The sequence below is a fragment of the Onychomys torridus genome, chromosome 7, assembly GCF_903995425.1.
Source record: "Onychomys torridus chromosome 7, mOncTor1.1, whole genome shotgun sequence".
Classification (NCBI taxonomy): Eukaryota; Metazoa; Chordata; class Mammalia; order Rodentia; family Cricetidae; genus Onychomys; species Onychomys torridus.
The window spans coordinates 49038615-49056557 of record NC_050449.1 but is presented as its reverse complement, the minus strand read 5'-3'; the positions used below and the strand labels follow the sequence as shown (position 1 = coordinate 49056557).

Below are 17943 nucleotides of genomic sequence, written 5' to 3'. Positions count from 1 at the left end.
TAGTGTGATAGGAATGGGAAAATGTGACAAGATGACCCCATGGGGCTAGGTAGATTTTATAGGAGGCCTTGTATGTCAAGACAGAATTCCAAACTAATTCTAAACAGCATTCAAAAGGATTTAAAGTAGAGATTCACATACTCTGATTCTCACTTTTAATAGTAGCTTGGAAATGTCATAGAATCAGACTGGTGAAAATGTAAAAATAACAAATAGATTACTATATTCCAACTTAAAAAATGATTAGGATCCTTTCTTCCTTTGTTTTCTGTTCCTGTGATAAAACATTAACAAAAAACAATTTGTGGAGGAAAGGGCTTATTTTATCTTACACTTTCAAGATACTGTTCATTACTGGGGAAAGGCAGGGCAGGAATTCAAGGCAGGAACATGGAATCAGGAGCTGAAGGAAAGAAAGACAACAGAGGAGTGCAGCTTACTGGCTTGCTCCTCATGGTTTGCTTAGTTTGCTTTCTTATACACCCCAGAACCACCTGCCCAGGGATGGTACCATCCACAATGGGTTGCCCCCTTTCACATCACTTATTAATCTAGAAATGCCCCACAGACTTGTCCACCTGCCAATCTCTTGAGGTTCCCTCTTCCCAAATGACTGAAGTTTGTGTGTCAAGTTTACAAAAACTAACCAGTGCAGCGACTAATTCCAGATTATTTAAATGGAGAAAAGTACTGGCTGACTAAAAGCTATATGGACAAGCAAATTAATCAGGTTTGAGTACAAGGAGAAAGGAAAGCTAATTTGTCAAACATTGCTCTTAAAAAAAAAAAAGAACAAAGCTTATTCTATATATAAGAAAACTGTTGGTACAGAATCATAATATCACCCTTCAAACAGCAAAAAATTCAGAGGTAAACTGGCATTAAAGATATCTCACTGTTTCCAAGTTGGTGTGTAAGCACCAAATGAGGTATGTCAATCACAGAACTGACCAGATGTTGGTCACAGGAGAGGGAGAGCCCTAATGCCTCTTTTATATAAAGTCACATTAAAAATACTTGTAAGATCCCTTTTAATTGTCCTTTGAAATATTTGTCAGTAGAATACTGGCTTCTGGGGTCTGCTCTTAAGGCAGGTTATGTTGCATTTGTCATTTACCGGCTGTCACAATTCCATAAGATAATATCACTGGAAAGGGAGAAGTGAAATTGGAAGGGGAGAAAGGAAGAACCAGAAGATACACTTTTCATAGGAAAGGCAAGTTTTCTTCTGGTTGATATCCTATACCAGTTGCTGTATTCTCCAATAGTAACTCTTACTCACCTTTCTCTGTCATTTGAATATAAGAAAGGGTAGCTGTGATATCACAGCATAGATGCTACTATTCTCAGGGATGTTTGTAGACAGGAATTGGGAACTTTTTTTTTCTCTCAACAGGGCAGCCATAGTTTCCACTATCACCTATACCAAAGCAGAATCATAAAAGCAGTTCAGGATGGGCTAGAGTGGAATGATGTCTGCCTGACCATGTGCATGTTTTCTAAGCCTTAGCTGCCATCCAGACATATTTAAACTTTGTAAGCTGCTACATGTTCCAGAGATGACCATGCCCTCCTCAGAAATTGCCTTTTGTTAAAGATATGTCTTTCTAGTCTTCTCTATTCTATTGGTAAAGGAAGAGAGTCATCATATTGCAGATGACCTATGAGGTACAACAACTCACAGTCCCCAGGTAGCATCTTGCTTGCTTGCCTTTTTAGAATAAGGAAATAGGAAGAATGATGGAGATTTCAAGGTAAATGGAAAAGTCAAGCTGTTAGGTTGAAATTTTCTATAAAAACCTAAATTACTCAAAGACATAGTTTGAATAAATTCACATGAAGACATGTGTGAAAGTCAGATTTACTTCTGTAAGTCATACTTTGATTTATAAGACAGTAGGTGAAATGCATCCATGGGTTGCTATTACGAAGAAGTAGAATTCCTCATGAGTATTTAGGAAGACTCAATGTAATGTAGATGTCAGAGAAGACAAGGCCCCTTCCAGTATGTAATTTTGAAGCTGAGCCTAATAGCATGTGTAGGTGGAATCTTAGATAAAATACAGATGTTCATTAAAGAATCACACTTAAGTACAGTTTTAAGATGTCACAAAGATCTCATAATATGTCTTTCAGTAACATTGAAGGAAGTCCACTGTTATAAGACAGTTACAGTTGTTATCCAAGAAGAAGGTGATCAGGAGTTCATGGTTGTCCTCAGCTCTTAGATGCAGAGGTATTTTGAAGCCAACCCTTTCTGAAAGATTGGTAGGTAGGTAGGTAGGTAGGTAGGTAGGTAGGTAGATGGATTGATTGATTGATTGATTGATTGATCATCGGGCATTTTAATGAATTGGAAATGAAATGTGAAACAAAATTCAAGAAGTTTTATCAGGTAGGAACTAATATTCATGTAATGGCAGTGTTCTAAGTACTTACTTAGGGGAGTATAATGGAAATTTTAAAAGATGCTGAAGTCCAGTGAGATAGCTCAGAAGGTAATTGCACTTGCCACTAAGCCTGACAACCTGAATTTAAACTCTAAGACCCGTGTGGTAAAGTAGGCTCATGCAAGAATGTGTCACACATGTATAAACTAAATAAAATAAAAATGTTCAGGGCAGGGCCAATGCTCAAATGTAGTTAGCCAACACAAACAGACTCTTGACTGCCCTTTGGGCCAGCAGCTCACAAATAACAACATGAAGACTTAATTATGAAAACTTGGCCTTAGCTTAGGCTTGTCCCACAGTTCTTATAATTTAAATTAACCCACTTATATTAATCTACATTTTTCCTCGAGGCTTTTTACCTTTCTTTCATTCTGTATATCAGACTCCCTCCATGTCCCATTGACATCTGAAGCACACCTAGATTCATCTGCTACTTCCTTTCTCTCTGCACAGAAGTCCTTCCTATCCTTCTTGCCTCACTGTTGGCCATTCAGCTCTCTAGTAAACCAATCACAGTAATATATCTTCACACAGTGTACAAATATCACACATCAGAGTCCATATTTTTGTGAGTGTATATTTGTGGGTTTTTTATTTTGTTTTGTTGTTCTTGGTCTACAGACCCAGAAGAATTTGTGCATGTTACAGTTCTTTTCAATATTACCTTCTTGCCCAAAACAAACTCTTCCTTGGTCATATGGTCAAAAATTTGTTTTGCTTCCTATCTTTATAGCATTCAGGACTTTTGAGATACAAAGACAAAGTAAAAAGGAAATTGCTATGATAAGACACTTCTTACATCCTGTAAACAATTCTGAAGCTGGTAAAAAAAAAAAAAATAGAAGTATAAAAGAACTTGCACAAAGACCCTCTTATGTATGGTTGACTTGATCCATTGTGTTTTGGTTTTGACAGTATATGTATGTGGTCTGTTTTGTTTTGAAGACAGGGTTTCATATAACCTAGGCTGGGCTCAAGTTAAACTCACTACGTAGTCCAGGCTGGCCTTAAGCTCCTGAACCTCCTGTCTCTGCCTCCCTGTGCTAGGAGAACAGCATGTGCCACCATGCCTAGTCGGCCCACTGTCTTTTAAGTTATAGTATGGTAAATTAGAAAATTGTCCATATTGACACCAGTTGAGTTCCAAAGAACTCATCAAAATAATTGTTTTATATCCAGGCCACTCTGTGTACATTGTTTAATTATTGCATTTATTTTTTAAATTTGTCCCTCTCTAGATTGTTAGTGCTAGACCCAACCCAGTGCCTGTTCACTTTGGGGAGCTTGAGAATAAGATAAAAATGACTTTGTTGTAGAAGGTAGCAATGACTTCCATACTAATTTTTAGTTATCTTTCACACAACAGCTTTCAAAGAAAGAGCAAGCATAATCAAGCCTAGATATCTGCTGTTATTCTCCTTTACCGTCCCACCATCTCTCACCCTGCTCCCTTCACCCTTAGTCCCAATGGATTAGAAATGACACAGTCTAGCACCCACTGCGGAAGCTTTCTAAACGGTCCACATTTTCATTAGCATCACAAAGTACCTGTTCCCTGGTCTTGACAAACCCTTCCTCAGTCTCACCATGTTGCCTAAGCATTCAAACTGTACTCTAAAATTCCAGTCTTTTTGGCACCACATTCCCACAAGTTTAGAATTTCAATCTTGTGATTTCCTTGCCCCTAGAACTTTAGTCCTTTTGGTGCTGGTGCCTACAGCTAGAAATCTGAGCACAGGCCTTACTCAGATTATAGGAATGTGGGGAAGCCAGCAGAACTGGATGAAAGTTTTAAGGGGAAAGAAAGGTGGAGGGATACCAGCTCGTTCTGCTTATTCCTTTTTAAGTTAGCATTAACATGTAATAATAGTAAAGGAGTAGAGATGGATGCCCCTGAAGTGTGTGCAGAGCTTTGCATGCAGAGAAGAACAATCATAACTTTCATTTCCTAGATCCCGTATCTATAAATTGGACTATTGAGTTCCACATTTATACATGTCTCAGAACTATTTCTAAATGAGTCTTAAGGTGCCACAGATGCACAGAACACACACCTATGCTGTCCTGCTAATGAACATGCAAACAGTTTTCCCCATCTGCTGCTTCTCTAAAAGCTAGGAAGGCCTTCTTGAGTGATCACAAAGAACATAATTACTGTGTACAGAGAAGTCAAGTACAAAGGCCAGCAGCCTTTGCAGGTCACCAGAGATTAACAGATGCCTCTCCTTTGATTGGGAGAGCTAATAACAGTTACTCTACTTAATAATTGGATGGGCTCCCAGGCCATGTATTTTAGATTGAGGCTGTCATTTTTTTTTCTGCCCTTTAACTAAGCTAGGTTATTAGAATGAAGCTACTAATCCTATTAGTCAGTTGTCAGACCATGGTGGAGAGAGCAGGGGAAGACAGAGCTATTAAGATGTTATGCCAGATATAGAAAGGAGAGCCGTGCATTCCATCCCAAGATGTACTTTTTTCTTAGTCAAATCATAATTATGAAACTCTTTTTAAAAAGCTCTTTATAAAATTATTTTCCATCTTTACATTCTAGATGCAGAGTATTTGCAAAGGAGGTAAAGGGAGAAGGTAGACTTAGTTACCTTCTAGAATAAAGTGTTTTCAACTGAGGGGTGATCTTTACTTGCTAAGTCTGTTATATATGTCCTATGCTTGACTCTGGTTGGGAACACAGAGACCAGAGTGTTTCTGCTTATTATATAATACATAGACACAAATATCTCTGAGTAAAATACAAAATGATAAGAGCCACAAAACCAGAGTTAAATGTATAGAGGCTTTTGACTTTAGTTGAAGAGATCAGCAAGTCTCACTAGAAGTAATTTTTGATCTGGGTCTTAAAAGATTGAAAATGGCATGTGAACATGAAGGCTGAGGAGGTAGCAGTTCTCATGGAGAAAATAATTGTGTTAAGCAATTTTAGTGTAGTTACCATCTGTGTACCTTGAGAACAGGAACAGGTATAAGACAGTATTTATAAGAATACCCCACGACAAGAGCAGTAAGGTTCCCAAATGTGAAGAGTGCAGCAAGCGCCAAGTGATAGGCACGAGAAGTTCCTGTGACAAGTCTTGGGAAGAGACAGCAAGGAGGCCATCCACTGCTATCACATCTGTCTGAATTATTGTGTGAAAGGGATTTCACTTTTTCATTTATATTTTTAATGTCACATGTAGAAAAGTTTCTTTTTTATCCTCTTAATTTCAGCATTTGAAAAGATTCATCATTGAGATACCTTGATTTCCTTTTTTAGTACCCATGAAGTAAAGAAGTAATCTCAAGCCAGGTATGGTGGCTCATGCCTTTAATTCCAGGCAGAGGTAGATGGGTTTGAAGCCAGCCTGGTCTATATAGCAAGTCCCAGGCCAGCCAGCTCTGCATGCATTGTCAGACCTTGTCTCAAGAAGCCAAAACAACAACAAAATAATCTCAGATATTATAGGATTATTCTGTCTGTCTTTAATGTTTAGAGATGGGAAAGAGCTGTTCCTCTTGCTTTGTCAAGGAGTGGGTTCCATTGGGAGGTGGTCTTCCTTGTTATACTGACAGGCCTCTATATTGAGTTAATCTGTCATATGTCATAGGATGTTTTTATTGTCTAAGACAAATCTTTAGTTGAGCTACTCATCCAACAAATACCTACCATTGCCCTTCTCTCCAGAACTAGGACTGAGAGATGAGTCAATAACGAGGGTGCAGGAGAGCAGATGAAATAGGTAGGAGTTGATGGCAGGACATGAAAGAGGTCAGGAGGATGCTGAGCAGTGTCCATCTTCTGGCTGTGCTCAATGGAAGAGATAGCGATTGCTTACCGCATATGTAATTCAGAAGTGTACATCACCTTGATTCCTAGAGAAACTGAACTTTTTAAAAAAATTTTACAGTTGATTTTGCCTTTTGTTTTATTTTTCTGAAATGATAAAAATTTCTATTTTCCATAGTATATTAGTAAGAAAAAAATGGTTTTGAATGGTTTTCATCTTTCCTGAAATTGCTGATTTTTGTCCTGCTAAATGTCCATTAGAGTCAGTGGCTTAAGATCTTTAGGAGGTCACAGCCATGTTGGTTGGGTGTTTTTTTTTTCCCCATAGTTGTATACATTAAACTGGTCTGCTTTTACTCAGTCTGCCACTTCTGCAGTGTTGATCTAGGCTCCTCCTTCCTCCCCCAAGCAAAAGAACATGAGACTCTAAACTGAATATCGGAGCAGTAGGCATGGACAGATGGGCAGCTGACAAGAGGTGAAGCAGAAGTAGAATTGTCAGGACCTGGAGGCCAAAGCCGTGTGGGAGTGGAGGGAAAGAAAGGAGTTGAAAGAGCAAATGTTTTACGATGTGTTAAAAATGGGATCCTTGCCCTCAGTTCATTGCTGTGTTTTACAGATGTATTTCGCTTGTTTTTAATATAGTTGTATATTTTTAAATATTGTATCTATAATTTGAGTATAATACAGAAGATTTTGTTTTTAGACAGGGTATCTTTATGTAGTCCTGGCTGTCCTGGAACTTGCTATGTAGACCAGACTGCCCTCGAACTCACAGAGATCTATGATGAGATTAAAGATGTGGTGTGTGCCAGCATGCCCAGCTGTGTGTACTTCTTGATGCACCATCTTCATTTGATTTCACATGTCCCACGGTACCATATGCCTAGAACTAGTAATTACCATTGAGAAACACTAACTACAAAGTAGTATGCGTACACAGCATATGGTTTTGTTTGTATGAAATTCTATAATAGATTGATCTAATTTATGGTACTATTACATAAAAGAGGGTTTGGCTGCAAAAGAAAAATGAGGAAATTTAATTGGGATATAGAAATAATTGTGTCTTGATAAGCATTTGTCAGATTTAATTGAATACTGTCTACTTATAATTTCGGCTTTCACCCAATTATAAAAAAGTTGAAAATATCAAGCCATAAATAGCCAACAAACATAAGATACTCACTTCCTGGTTACCAAGAAAAGATAAATACAAAGCTCACAAAATGTCAGCACATACTGTTGAGAGGACTGAGGTTAAAGGGACTGATAGAGCCAAACTTATGTAGGGATCTGAACTAACTGAAGTGAGCAGTGTGCCTAGGTGTGTGCACAGACTGATTAGAACATTTGCGGGTACTGTTTGCCTGCAGCTAATGAAACTGGTCCTGTGCACTGTTGTCACCCAGAAGTTCCACTCCTCAGCGTGTGCCCAGGCCTTCTTCCGTGCCAGACATGTACCACAGTATTGTCCAAATGGAACCACATCAAAACACACAGCTTCTGTGAAGTGTAGCATGTAAATGGGGCAGCTTTGAGCCAGAGCATGTTGCTATCTTGTTTTTGTACATACGTGGTACTTAAAACTGAAATAGTGTAACAGAGAATTGCTTTTTCCTTCCTCATACCAGAAGAATGCCAAGAGCTTAGAGAAGTTCCTGCACAGAAAAGTTATGTGTAATTTAGAAATTACGTAGAAATCATCATAGATTGAGTTCTGAAATGCCTGCTTAATGTCCTGTCTTAAGCAGCTAAAAAGAAGAGAAGATTGTGAGAAGCACAAGTGTCAGGTTGTCTGGTGTTACTGAAGAACACTCCAGTGGAGCAGACCACTGTGGGAGTTAGCTGCCCTTGTTCCGCAGGAGTTCTCATTGCAGAGCATCCATTCCCTTTGCTGTGCTTTGCTTCACCAGCACCTGCTGCTGTCCTGCCAGGCCCGTACTTCCTTCTGTCAGTCTCACGCTGTAACTGGCCTGGAGAGGCCAGTCGGGCCTTCTCCCCAAAATAGGATTGGTCACCTATTCTCATGTAACCTTTGCCTTCCCTTTGGGGTACCAACTGTAATGAAAGTCACTTCTGATGGTGTGATTAGTGTGTGTCCCATTAATCAAACTTTAAAACCTCATACATAACTCAGGGTGGCCATGTCTTATGTTCACCACTGTTTGCCTCATTTCTGTGCACTGAGAAATCATTCAACTACATACTAAATATTTCACTTGCTTAGAATTTTATGCCTAGGATATTGGGCTAACTTCTGTTTGTATTTTTGTCTAGAATGTGGCAGATCAGATTGCATTTCAAGTTGCTGGTGGATTAACAGCCCTTGAACACATCCTTCAAGTAGTGGCCCCAGCCTCAAACATGAACACAGTTTCACGAATTCCTCCTAAGTAAGTATAGTTTCTTAATCTGTCTTTCACATTTCTGCCCTGTGGAACCCATATGGAGGAACCACAAGAAAATTATTTGTGTACTTAGACTTGACTAGCAAGAGCTTTACACATTACATTAAGGAGAAAAACAGGGGTGCTTGACTTCATTTACAGAATCCAAGTTGAGCCTAGAAAACCTTATAAGGAAATCATTTTAGTGTGTGATCAACTCTATTCTTAAACAAAGAAGAACTGATGAAGTCCTGGAATCGGGGTAAAAGAAAGCTAACCTTCTGTGCTGTATGTGAAAGAGGTAGGTCCATAGCCTGGGCTTGAGCCTGAAAATCTACAGAAATCCCCAAACTCAAGAAGAACATTCTGAGGCCAAGGCTACCAGATTCTGGAGTCTCAGCCAGATTTCTGGGATTTCAAGTGCACCTCAGTCACTAATGGTAGATTGTCCTTTGTCATAAAGATCTATGTAGCATCAAGTCATACTTTAGTCTCTGTCCATTTGAGGTATAGTATCAAAAAATATTATTTCAGAAGTTACTTTTCACAGATGTAACATACAATTTCTAGGCAATTTATGGAGATTCTTATTTGGAATTTAAATGAGTTTTTGATAAAATTTTATCTACACCTCTGAGAAAATGTTACTCTTAGCTAGTAAAATAAACAGAAAGTTCCATTTGTCCTTTGGATGCCAAGAGGGATTAAAAAAACACAAGAGTTTATAATTTTTCCTGAGATACATTTTGGTAAGATTAAAAACAAAAACAGAAAGCCATTCACCACATTGGCTTCAGAGTCCCACAGATCTAGGATGTGTTTACTCCAGCTAGTGCCTTATTCATATTGCAGCTACCTCCCTGTTTGGGTAGAATGTAAGAACTCTTTGCAAGCTATATAAAGTGTTTTATAACTTTTAGGTGAAAGTATCTTAAATAGTGGTCCTACCTGATTTAAATGACATGTTTGCATGAGATACTTGCAGGTAATACAAACTTCTTGACACAATTGACGTGAGTTCCTGACAGAGTAGAGGGGAATGAAAGGAAGGTGTAGCCTTCAAGTCATAGTATTTTCCTGTGAGATAGAAAGGGCCACATCAGACAATTGCAGCAGGCATAAGGTTTCTCTGAGCTTGAGGCATTGCTCATCAAAATGGACTTTACTTACATTGCTGGGTATGATTGATGAGAATCACTTATGTGTTGATTGGCAGAAAAGGGAGGAGAAAAGGACTGAGACATGGAAAAAGTACTTAAGATTAAAAAGTGAAATGACATTTGATTCTGTGGTTGGGTGCTTTGATAATCATTAATAATTCATATTGTCCATCTTGAATTTATCTTGAGATTTTTAAATTTTGTTTTTTTGGTTTTATTAATTTTCTGGTGACCTTCAAGACACATGACCCTGAAGTCTTAGACTAGCAACCTAAATTAAATGCCATTTCTCAAAAGCTGCTTTTGCCACAGGCAAAGAGCATGTTCTCATGCTTATTTGTGTTGCTCCTTAATAGAGCAGAAGAGAGTTTTCATAGTTCCTAAAAAAGACTTATGTGATAAGTAGTGTGTCCCATTGGAAAAGAATACTGGAACCCTGAGAGTCTAATCCAGTGCCCTCAGCTGGCAGCAACACTTGACCACAGTGCCAGGATGAGAACTTGTTTCATTGCCAATAGATCTGAGTTTGCAGCTTCACATTGCCCACAGTCAGAAGTCAGCATCAGGAGCCATGGTCATCTAGTAGTGATTCTGGATTCGCTTGTCTGAGCACAAACTCAAGATCATAACTCTGTCGTCTTCTCAGACACTTCCCAGAGCTAGAGTGTTAAAGCAGAGTGTGCAGCTTCTTCAGGCACTGGAGCTTTCACTGGAGAGTCAGAGCAGGCTGCTGAAAATGGGTCAGTGTGTAAACGTAAAAATACTTCCTCATTTTCTTCACAGCTACCCTTCTGCACGCACTCCTCCTGTGGCCCTGAACTGTCCATAGTACCTTGGTACCCCACTTGCTCTCATACTGTCCAGATTGCCCTTTCCATCCTGATTAAGTCTTACTACTCATCTCTATGAGTCTTCTGTCATCTCAGCTCATTCTTTTTCCCCATTTTCTGCTTCCTGTGATACTGTATCGCGTTGATCAGGAGAGCTGGCACTTTAGCTTACCTTACATTATTTAATTTTCCTCAGTGATAAGCAGCAGACTTAAACCATTGTCTGGAAATAGTCACCTTGTTGAACTCTGGAATCCTATGACTGACTGACTGTAAGCCTGATGCATCCCTGTCCAGCAGCCTGAGTTCTATGTGCTTACATGAACCTCTCCCTGCTCCTTTTTCCTTACCACTCTGTACAGCTCAGTTATTTCACATAGTGACTCCATAGCCTTGCTTTGTCCATAGTCATTGCTAGGTAGCTTCCTAAGAATAGTATTTCCTTTTTTTAAAGAATTTGTTTTTTATCTATATGAATGTGTGTATGTACACATGTGTGCAAGTACCCACAAAGGCAGGAAAAAAGAAATGGATCTCCTGGAGCTGGGGTAACAGCTGATTGTGAGCTGCTCATTATGAGCACTGGAAATTAAACTTCTTTTTTCTGTAAGAGCAGGAAGCTCTCTCAACTTCTCAACCATTCTTCAGCTCTCTCCCCTCAGTACCCTCTAAAGATTTCCTAAGGTGAAATTAAAAATATGAAACTAGGGATTTCATAATTTGGTTTTTCTTAGAAGCAGAATAATACTACATCATATAAATGTACTATATTTACAGTACCCATTTGTGGTAGTTTGGATGTAATTGCCCCATAGCTCATAGGGAGCGGCACTAGTAGGAGGTGTGGCCTTGTTGGAGTGGGTGTGGCCTTGTTGGAGTGGGTGTGGCCTTGTTGGAGGAGTGTGTCACTGTGGGAGTGGGCTTTAAGGTCTCATATATGCTCAAGCCATGCCTAGTGTCTCAGTTCACTTCCTATTGCCTACATCACAAGCTGTAGAACTCTCAGCTCCTTCTCCAGCACCATGTTGGCCTGCACACCACCATGTCCTGTCATAAATTAAACCTCTAAAACTATAAGCTACCCAATTAAATGTTTTCCTTTACAAAAGTTGCTGTAGTCATGGTGTCTCTTTACAGAAATACAAACCCTAACTAAGACACCATAAATCCGTTGATGGATATCTAGGCTGTTTCCATTTCTTAGATCTTGAGAATAGAGCAGCAATGAACATGTAAGAAGTAGCTCTGTGGTAATATATAGAGTCCTTGGGGTATATACTCAAGATTGGCATAGCTTCATCATGTGGTGGGTCTATTTTCAGTTTTGGGAGGAACTTCCACACTGGTTTCCAGAATTGTCATACCAGTTTACATTCCTACCAGCAGCATTTAAGTATTCCCATTTTTCCCAGGTTACACCAGCATATATTGTCAGTTGTTCATTTGATCATGGCCATTCTGATTGGGGTAAGATGAAATCTCAAATTAGTTTTTTTTTTTTTTTATTAAGAAATGTTCTATTCATTTTACATAACAACCACAGATCCCCTCCCCTCCCTTCTCCCACTCCCCAGTCTTCCCAAACTCCAATCCCACCTCCTCCAAGGAAATTCCTCCTGTGGGGAGTTAGTAGAGCGTGATATAGTCAGTTGAGGCAGGTCTAAGCCCCTCATCCTGGACCAAGGTAGTGTAAGGTGTCCCACCATAGGCATTGTGCTTCAAAAAGCCCACTAATGCCCTAGGGATGGATTCTGATCCTACTGCCAGGGATCCCCTTATGCAGATCAAGCTACATAACTGTCTCTCCTATGCAGAGGACCTAGTCCAGTCTCATGGAGGCTCCACAGCTATTGGTCCAGAGTTCACGAGTTCCCACTAGTTTGGTTTGTTTGTCTCTGTATGTTTCCCCATCATGATCTTGATGTCCCTTGCTCATAGAATCCCTCTTCTCTCTCTTCGACTGGACTCCTGGTGTTTGGCTATGGATCTCAGCATCTGCTTCCATCAGTTACTGGAGAAAGGGTCTGTGATGACAATTAGGATATTCACTGATATCATTACTGTGATAAGCCAGATCTGACACCCTCCCCACTATTGCTAGTAGTTTAAGCTAGGGTCATCCTTGTGGATTCCTGGGAACTTCCCTAGCATCCAGTTTCTCCCTATCCCCATGATGTCTCACTCTCTCATGGTATCTCTTTCCTTGCATTCCCACACTGTCCCTGTTCCAACTTGACCATCCTGTTCCATTATGTTCTCATCCCCCAACCCCTATCCTCCATTGGGCCCCCTCATCCCCAGTTTACTCATGGATATCTTATCTGTTTCCCCTTCCTGGGGCAATCCATGAGTCCCTCTTTGGGTTTTCTTTGTTAGCTAGCTTCTCTGGAGCTGTGGATTGTAGTCTGGTTATCCTTTGCTTTACATCTAGTATCCACTTATGAATGAGTACATAACATGTTTGTCTTTCTGAGTCTTGGTTACCTCACTCAGAATGATATTTTCTAGTTCCATTCATTTACCTGCAAATTTCATGATATTATTGGTTGGTTTGTTTGTTTGTTTTTACTGCCGAGTAGTACTCCATTGTGTATATGTACCACATTTTCTTAATCCATTCTTCGTTTGAGGGACATCTAGGTTGTTTCCAGGTTCTGGCTATTATGAATAATGCTGCTATAAATATAGTTGAGCATGTGTCCTTGTGGTATGATTGAGCATTCTTTGGGTATATAATCAAAAGTGGTATAGCTGGGTCTTAAGGAAGATTGATTCCCAATTTTCTGAGAAGTCACCATACTGATTTCCAAAGTGGCTGTACGAGTTTGTACGCCCACCAACAGTGGAGGGGTATTCCCCTCGCTCCACATCCTCTCCAACCTAAGCTGTTATCAATGTTTTTGATCTTAGCCATTCTGACAGGTGTGAGATGGTATCTCAGAGTTATTTTAATTTGCATTTCTCTGATGACTAAGGATGTTGACCAATTCCTTAAATGTCTTTCATCCATTGGGATTCTTCTGTTGAGAATTCTCTGTTTAGCTCTGTAGCCCACTTTTTTGTTCGGTATTTTGATGTCTAGTTTGTTGAAATCTTTATATATTTTGGAGATCAGCCCTCTGTCAGATATGGGGTTGGTGAAGATTTTTTTCTCATTTCTGTAGGCTGTCATTTTGCCTTATTTTCTGTGTCCTTTGCCTTACAGAAACTTCTCAATTTCATTGTTGTTCTCAGTGTCTGTGCTATTGGTGTTATATTTAAGAAGTGGTCTTCTGTGCCAATTACATTCAAGACTACTTCCTACTTTATCTTCTCTCAGGTTCAGTGTAACTGGTTTTATAGTGAGGTCTTTGATCCACTTGGATTTGAGTTTTGTGTATGGCGACAGAAATGGATCTATTTGCAATCTTCTACATGTTGACATCCAGTTATACTAGCACCATTTGTTGAAGATGCTTTCTTTTTTCCATTGTACATTTTTGGCTTCTTTGTCAAAAATCAGGTATTCATAGGTGTGTGGGTTAATGTCAGGAACATCAGTTCGATTCCATTGGTCCACATGTCAGTTCTTATGCCAATACCAAGCTGTTTTTATTACTATAGCTCTATAGTAGAGCTTAAGGTCAGAGATGGTGATGCCTCCAGAGGTGGCTTTATTGTATAGGATTGTTTTAGCTATCCTGGGTTTTTTGTTTTTCCATATGAAGTTGAGTATTGTTATTTCCAGGTCTGTGAGGAATTGTGTTGGGATTTTGATGGGGATTGCATTGAGTCTATAAATTGCTTTGGGTAAGATTGCCATTTTTACTATGTTAATCCTACTTATCCAAGAGCATGGGAGATCTTTCCATTTTCTAATATCTTCTTCAATTTCCTTCTTCAAAGATTAAAGTTCTTGTCATACAGGTCTTTCACTTGCTTAGTTAGAGTTACCCCAAGATATTTTGTATTATTTGTGGCTATTATAAAGGGTGATGTTTCTCTGATTTCTTTCTCATCCTGTGTATTGTTTGTATACAGTAGAGGAACTGATTTTTTTTTAGTTAATCTTGTATCTTGCCACATTACTGAATGTGTTTATCAGCTGTAGGAGTTCCCTGGTAGAATTTTTGGGGTCACTTATGTATACTATCATCTTCAAATAGAGGAAGGTTGACTTTTTCCTTTCCAAATATTATCCCCTTGATCTCCTTTTGTTGTCTTATTGCTCTACAAGGATTTTGAGTACTATATTGAATAGATATGGGGAGAGCAGACCACCTTGTCTTGTTCCTGATTTTAGTGGAAATGCTTTGAGTTTCTCTCCATTTAATTTGATATTGGCTGTCGGCTTGCTGTAAATTGCCTTTATTATGTGTAGGTATGTTCCTTATATTCCTGATCTCTCCAGGACTTTTATCATGAAAGGGTCTTGGATTTTGTCAAAGGCTTTGTCAGCATCTAATGAGATGATCACATGGATTTTTTTTCTTTCAGTTTGTTTATATGGTGTATTACATTGACAGATTTTCATATGTTGAACCAACCTTGCATCCCTGGGATGAAGCCTACTTGGTCATAGTGGATAATTTTTTTGATGTATTTTTTTATCAGTTTCCCAATATTTTATTGAGTATTTTTGCATCAATGTTCATGAGGAAGATTGGTCTGTAATTCTCTTTCTTTGTTGCATCTTTGTGTGGTTTGGGTATCAGGGTAACTGTAGCCTCATAAAAAAAAGTTTGGTAATGTTCTTTCTGTTTCTATTGTGTGGAACAATTTGAAGAGTATTGGTATTAGCTCTTCTTTGAAATTCTGGTAGAATTCTGCACTGAAGCCATCTGGCCCTGGGCTTTTTTTTGGTTGGGAGACTTAATGACTGCTTCTATTTCCTTAGGTGTTATAGGTCTATTTAAATTATTTATCTGGTCTTGATTTAATTTTGTTATGTGGTACCTATCCAGAACATTTTCCATTTCTTTTAGATTTTCCAATTTTGTAGAATACACATTTTTGAAGTATGACCTGATGATTCTGTGGATTTCCTCATTGTCTGTTGTTATGTCTCCCTTTTCATTTCTGATTTTGTTAATTTGGATATTATCTCTCTGCCTTTTGGTTGGTTTGGATAAAGACTTGTCTATCTTGTTGATTTTCTCAAAGAACCAACATTGTTCCATTGATTCTTTGTATTGTTCTGTTTCTATTTTATTGATTTCAGCTCTCAATTTGATTATTTCCTGGTGTCTGTTTCTCCTGGGTGAGTTTGCTTCTTTTTGTTCTAGAGCTTTTAGGTATGCTGTTCAGTCACTAGTGTGAGATTTCTCCAACTTCTTTTGTTGTTGTTGTTTTTTGTTTGTTTGTTTTTTTGTTTTTCCAACTTCTTTATGTGGGCATTTAGTGCTGCTTTCATAGTGTCCCATAAGTTTGGGTATGTTGTACATTCATTTTCATTGAATTCTAGAAAATCTTTAATTTCTTTATTTCTTCCTTGACCCATTGGTGATTCCATTGAGCATTATTTAGTTTCCATGAGATTGTAGGCTTTTCTGTAATTTTTGTTGTTGTTGAAATCCAACTATAAGCCATGGTGGTCTGATATAGTATAGGAGGTTATTCCACTTTTTTTGTATCTGTTGAGATCTGCTTTGTGACTGAGTATGTGGTCAGTTTTAGTGAAAGTTCCATGGGGTGCTGAGAAGAAAGTATATTCTTTTTCGTTAGAGTGGAATGTTCTGTGGACGTCTATTAAGTCCATTTGAGTTATAACATCTGTTAGATCCCTTATTTCTCTGTTAGGTTTCTGTCTGGCAGATCTGTCCAGTGGTGAAAGTAGGGTGTTGAAGTCTCACACTATTAATGTGTGGAGTTTGATGTGTGATTTAAGCTTTAGTAATGTTTCTTTCACATGTGTGGATGCCCTTTTATTTGGGGCATAAATGTTCAGAATTAAGACTTCATCTTGGTGGTTTTGTTAGATATTATGATAGCTACATCAGCTTGTTTCTTAAGTCCATTTGACTGGAAACACTTTTCCCAGCCTTTTTTTTCCAGAGCTGAGGACCTAACCCAGGGCCTTGCACTTGCTAGGCAAGCACTCTACCACTGAGCTAAATCCCCAACCCTTTTCCCAGCCTTTTACTCTGAGGTAGTATCTGTCTTTGAAGTTGAGGTGTGTTTCTTGTATGCCCCAGAAGGATGGATCCTGTTTTTGTATTCATTCTGTCAGTCTGTATCTTTTTATAGGCGAATTGAGTTCATTGATATTAAAGGATATTAATGACCAGTGATTGTTAATTCCTGTTATCTTTTGTTGGAGTGTGTGTGTATTTCTCTTTTGGGGGATTTGCTGCTGTGGGGTCATCTATTGCCTGTGTCTTCATGGGTGCATCTGACTTCCTTAGGTTGGAGTTTTCCTTCTAGTGCTTCCTGTAGGGCTGGATTTGTGGATAGGTATTGTTTAAATCTGGTTTTGTCTTGGAATGCCTTGTTCATTTCATCTATGGTGATTGAATGTTTTGCTGGGTATAGTAGTCTGGGATCGTATCCATGGTCTCTTAGTGTCTTCATTACATCTGTCCAGGACCTTCTGGCTTTCAGAGTCTTCATTGAGAAGTTGGGTGTTATTCTGATGGGTCTGCCTTGATAAGTCATTTGGCATTTTTCCTTTGCTGCTCTTAATATTCTTTCTTTATTCTGTATGTTTGGTGGTTTAATTATTATGTGGCGAGGGGACTTTTTGGGGGGGTCTTGTCTATTTGGTATTCTATAAGCTTCTTGGATCTGCATAAGTATTTCCTTCTTTAAGTTGGGAAAGTTTTCTTCCATAATTTTGTTGAATACATTTTCTGTGCCTTTGAATTGATATTCTTCTCCTTCTTTATCCCTGTTATTTCTTAGGTTTGGCCTTTTCATGGTGTCCCAGATTTCCTGGATGTTTTGTGTTATGATTTTTTTGGCTTTGGTGTTTTCTTTGACTGACAAATCTATTTCCTCCGTTGTATCCTCTATGCCAGAGATTCTTTCTTCCATCTCTTGTCTTCTGTTATGCTTGCATCTGTAGTTCCTGTTTGTTTACTCAGATTTCCTATTTCTAGCAATCCCTCAGTTTGTGTCCTCTTCATTGTTTCTATTTCAGTTTTCAGATCTTGAACTGTTTCCTTCACCTGTTTAATTGCTTTTTCATAATTTTCTTGGCTTTATTTAAAGAATTTATTGATTTCTTCCAACTTTTTGTTTGTCTTTTCCTCAATTTCTTTAAGGGAAATTTTCATTTCCTCTTTAAAGGCCTCTATCATCTTCATAAAGTTATTTTTAAGGTCACTTTCTTCTGCTTCTTCTACATTGTGA

At 38.7% G+C, this 17943-nt stretch overlaps 1 protein-coding gene across 3 annotated transcripts in view; it reads left to right on the top strand.

The window, feature by feature from the left end:
• Window positions 1-17943, top strand: part of Scaper (S-phase cyclin A associated protein in the ER) — a 366940-nt gene that overhangs the window by 241042 nt on the left and 107955 nt on the right. For all 3 annotated transcript variants that reach the window (XM_036192654.1, XM_036192655.1, XM_036192653.1), the window contains exon 24: window positions 8515-8630. In XM_036192654.1, coding sequence (XP_036048547.1) covers window positions 8515-8630 — 116 coding nt within the window. The remainder of the gene's footprint in view (window positions 1-8514; window positions 8631-17943) is intronic.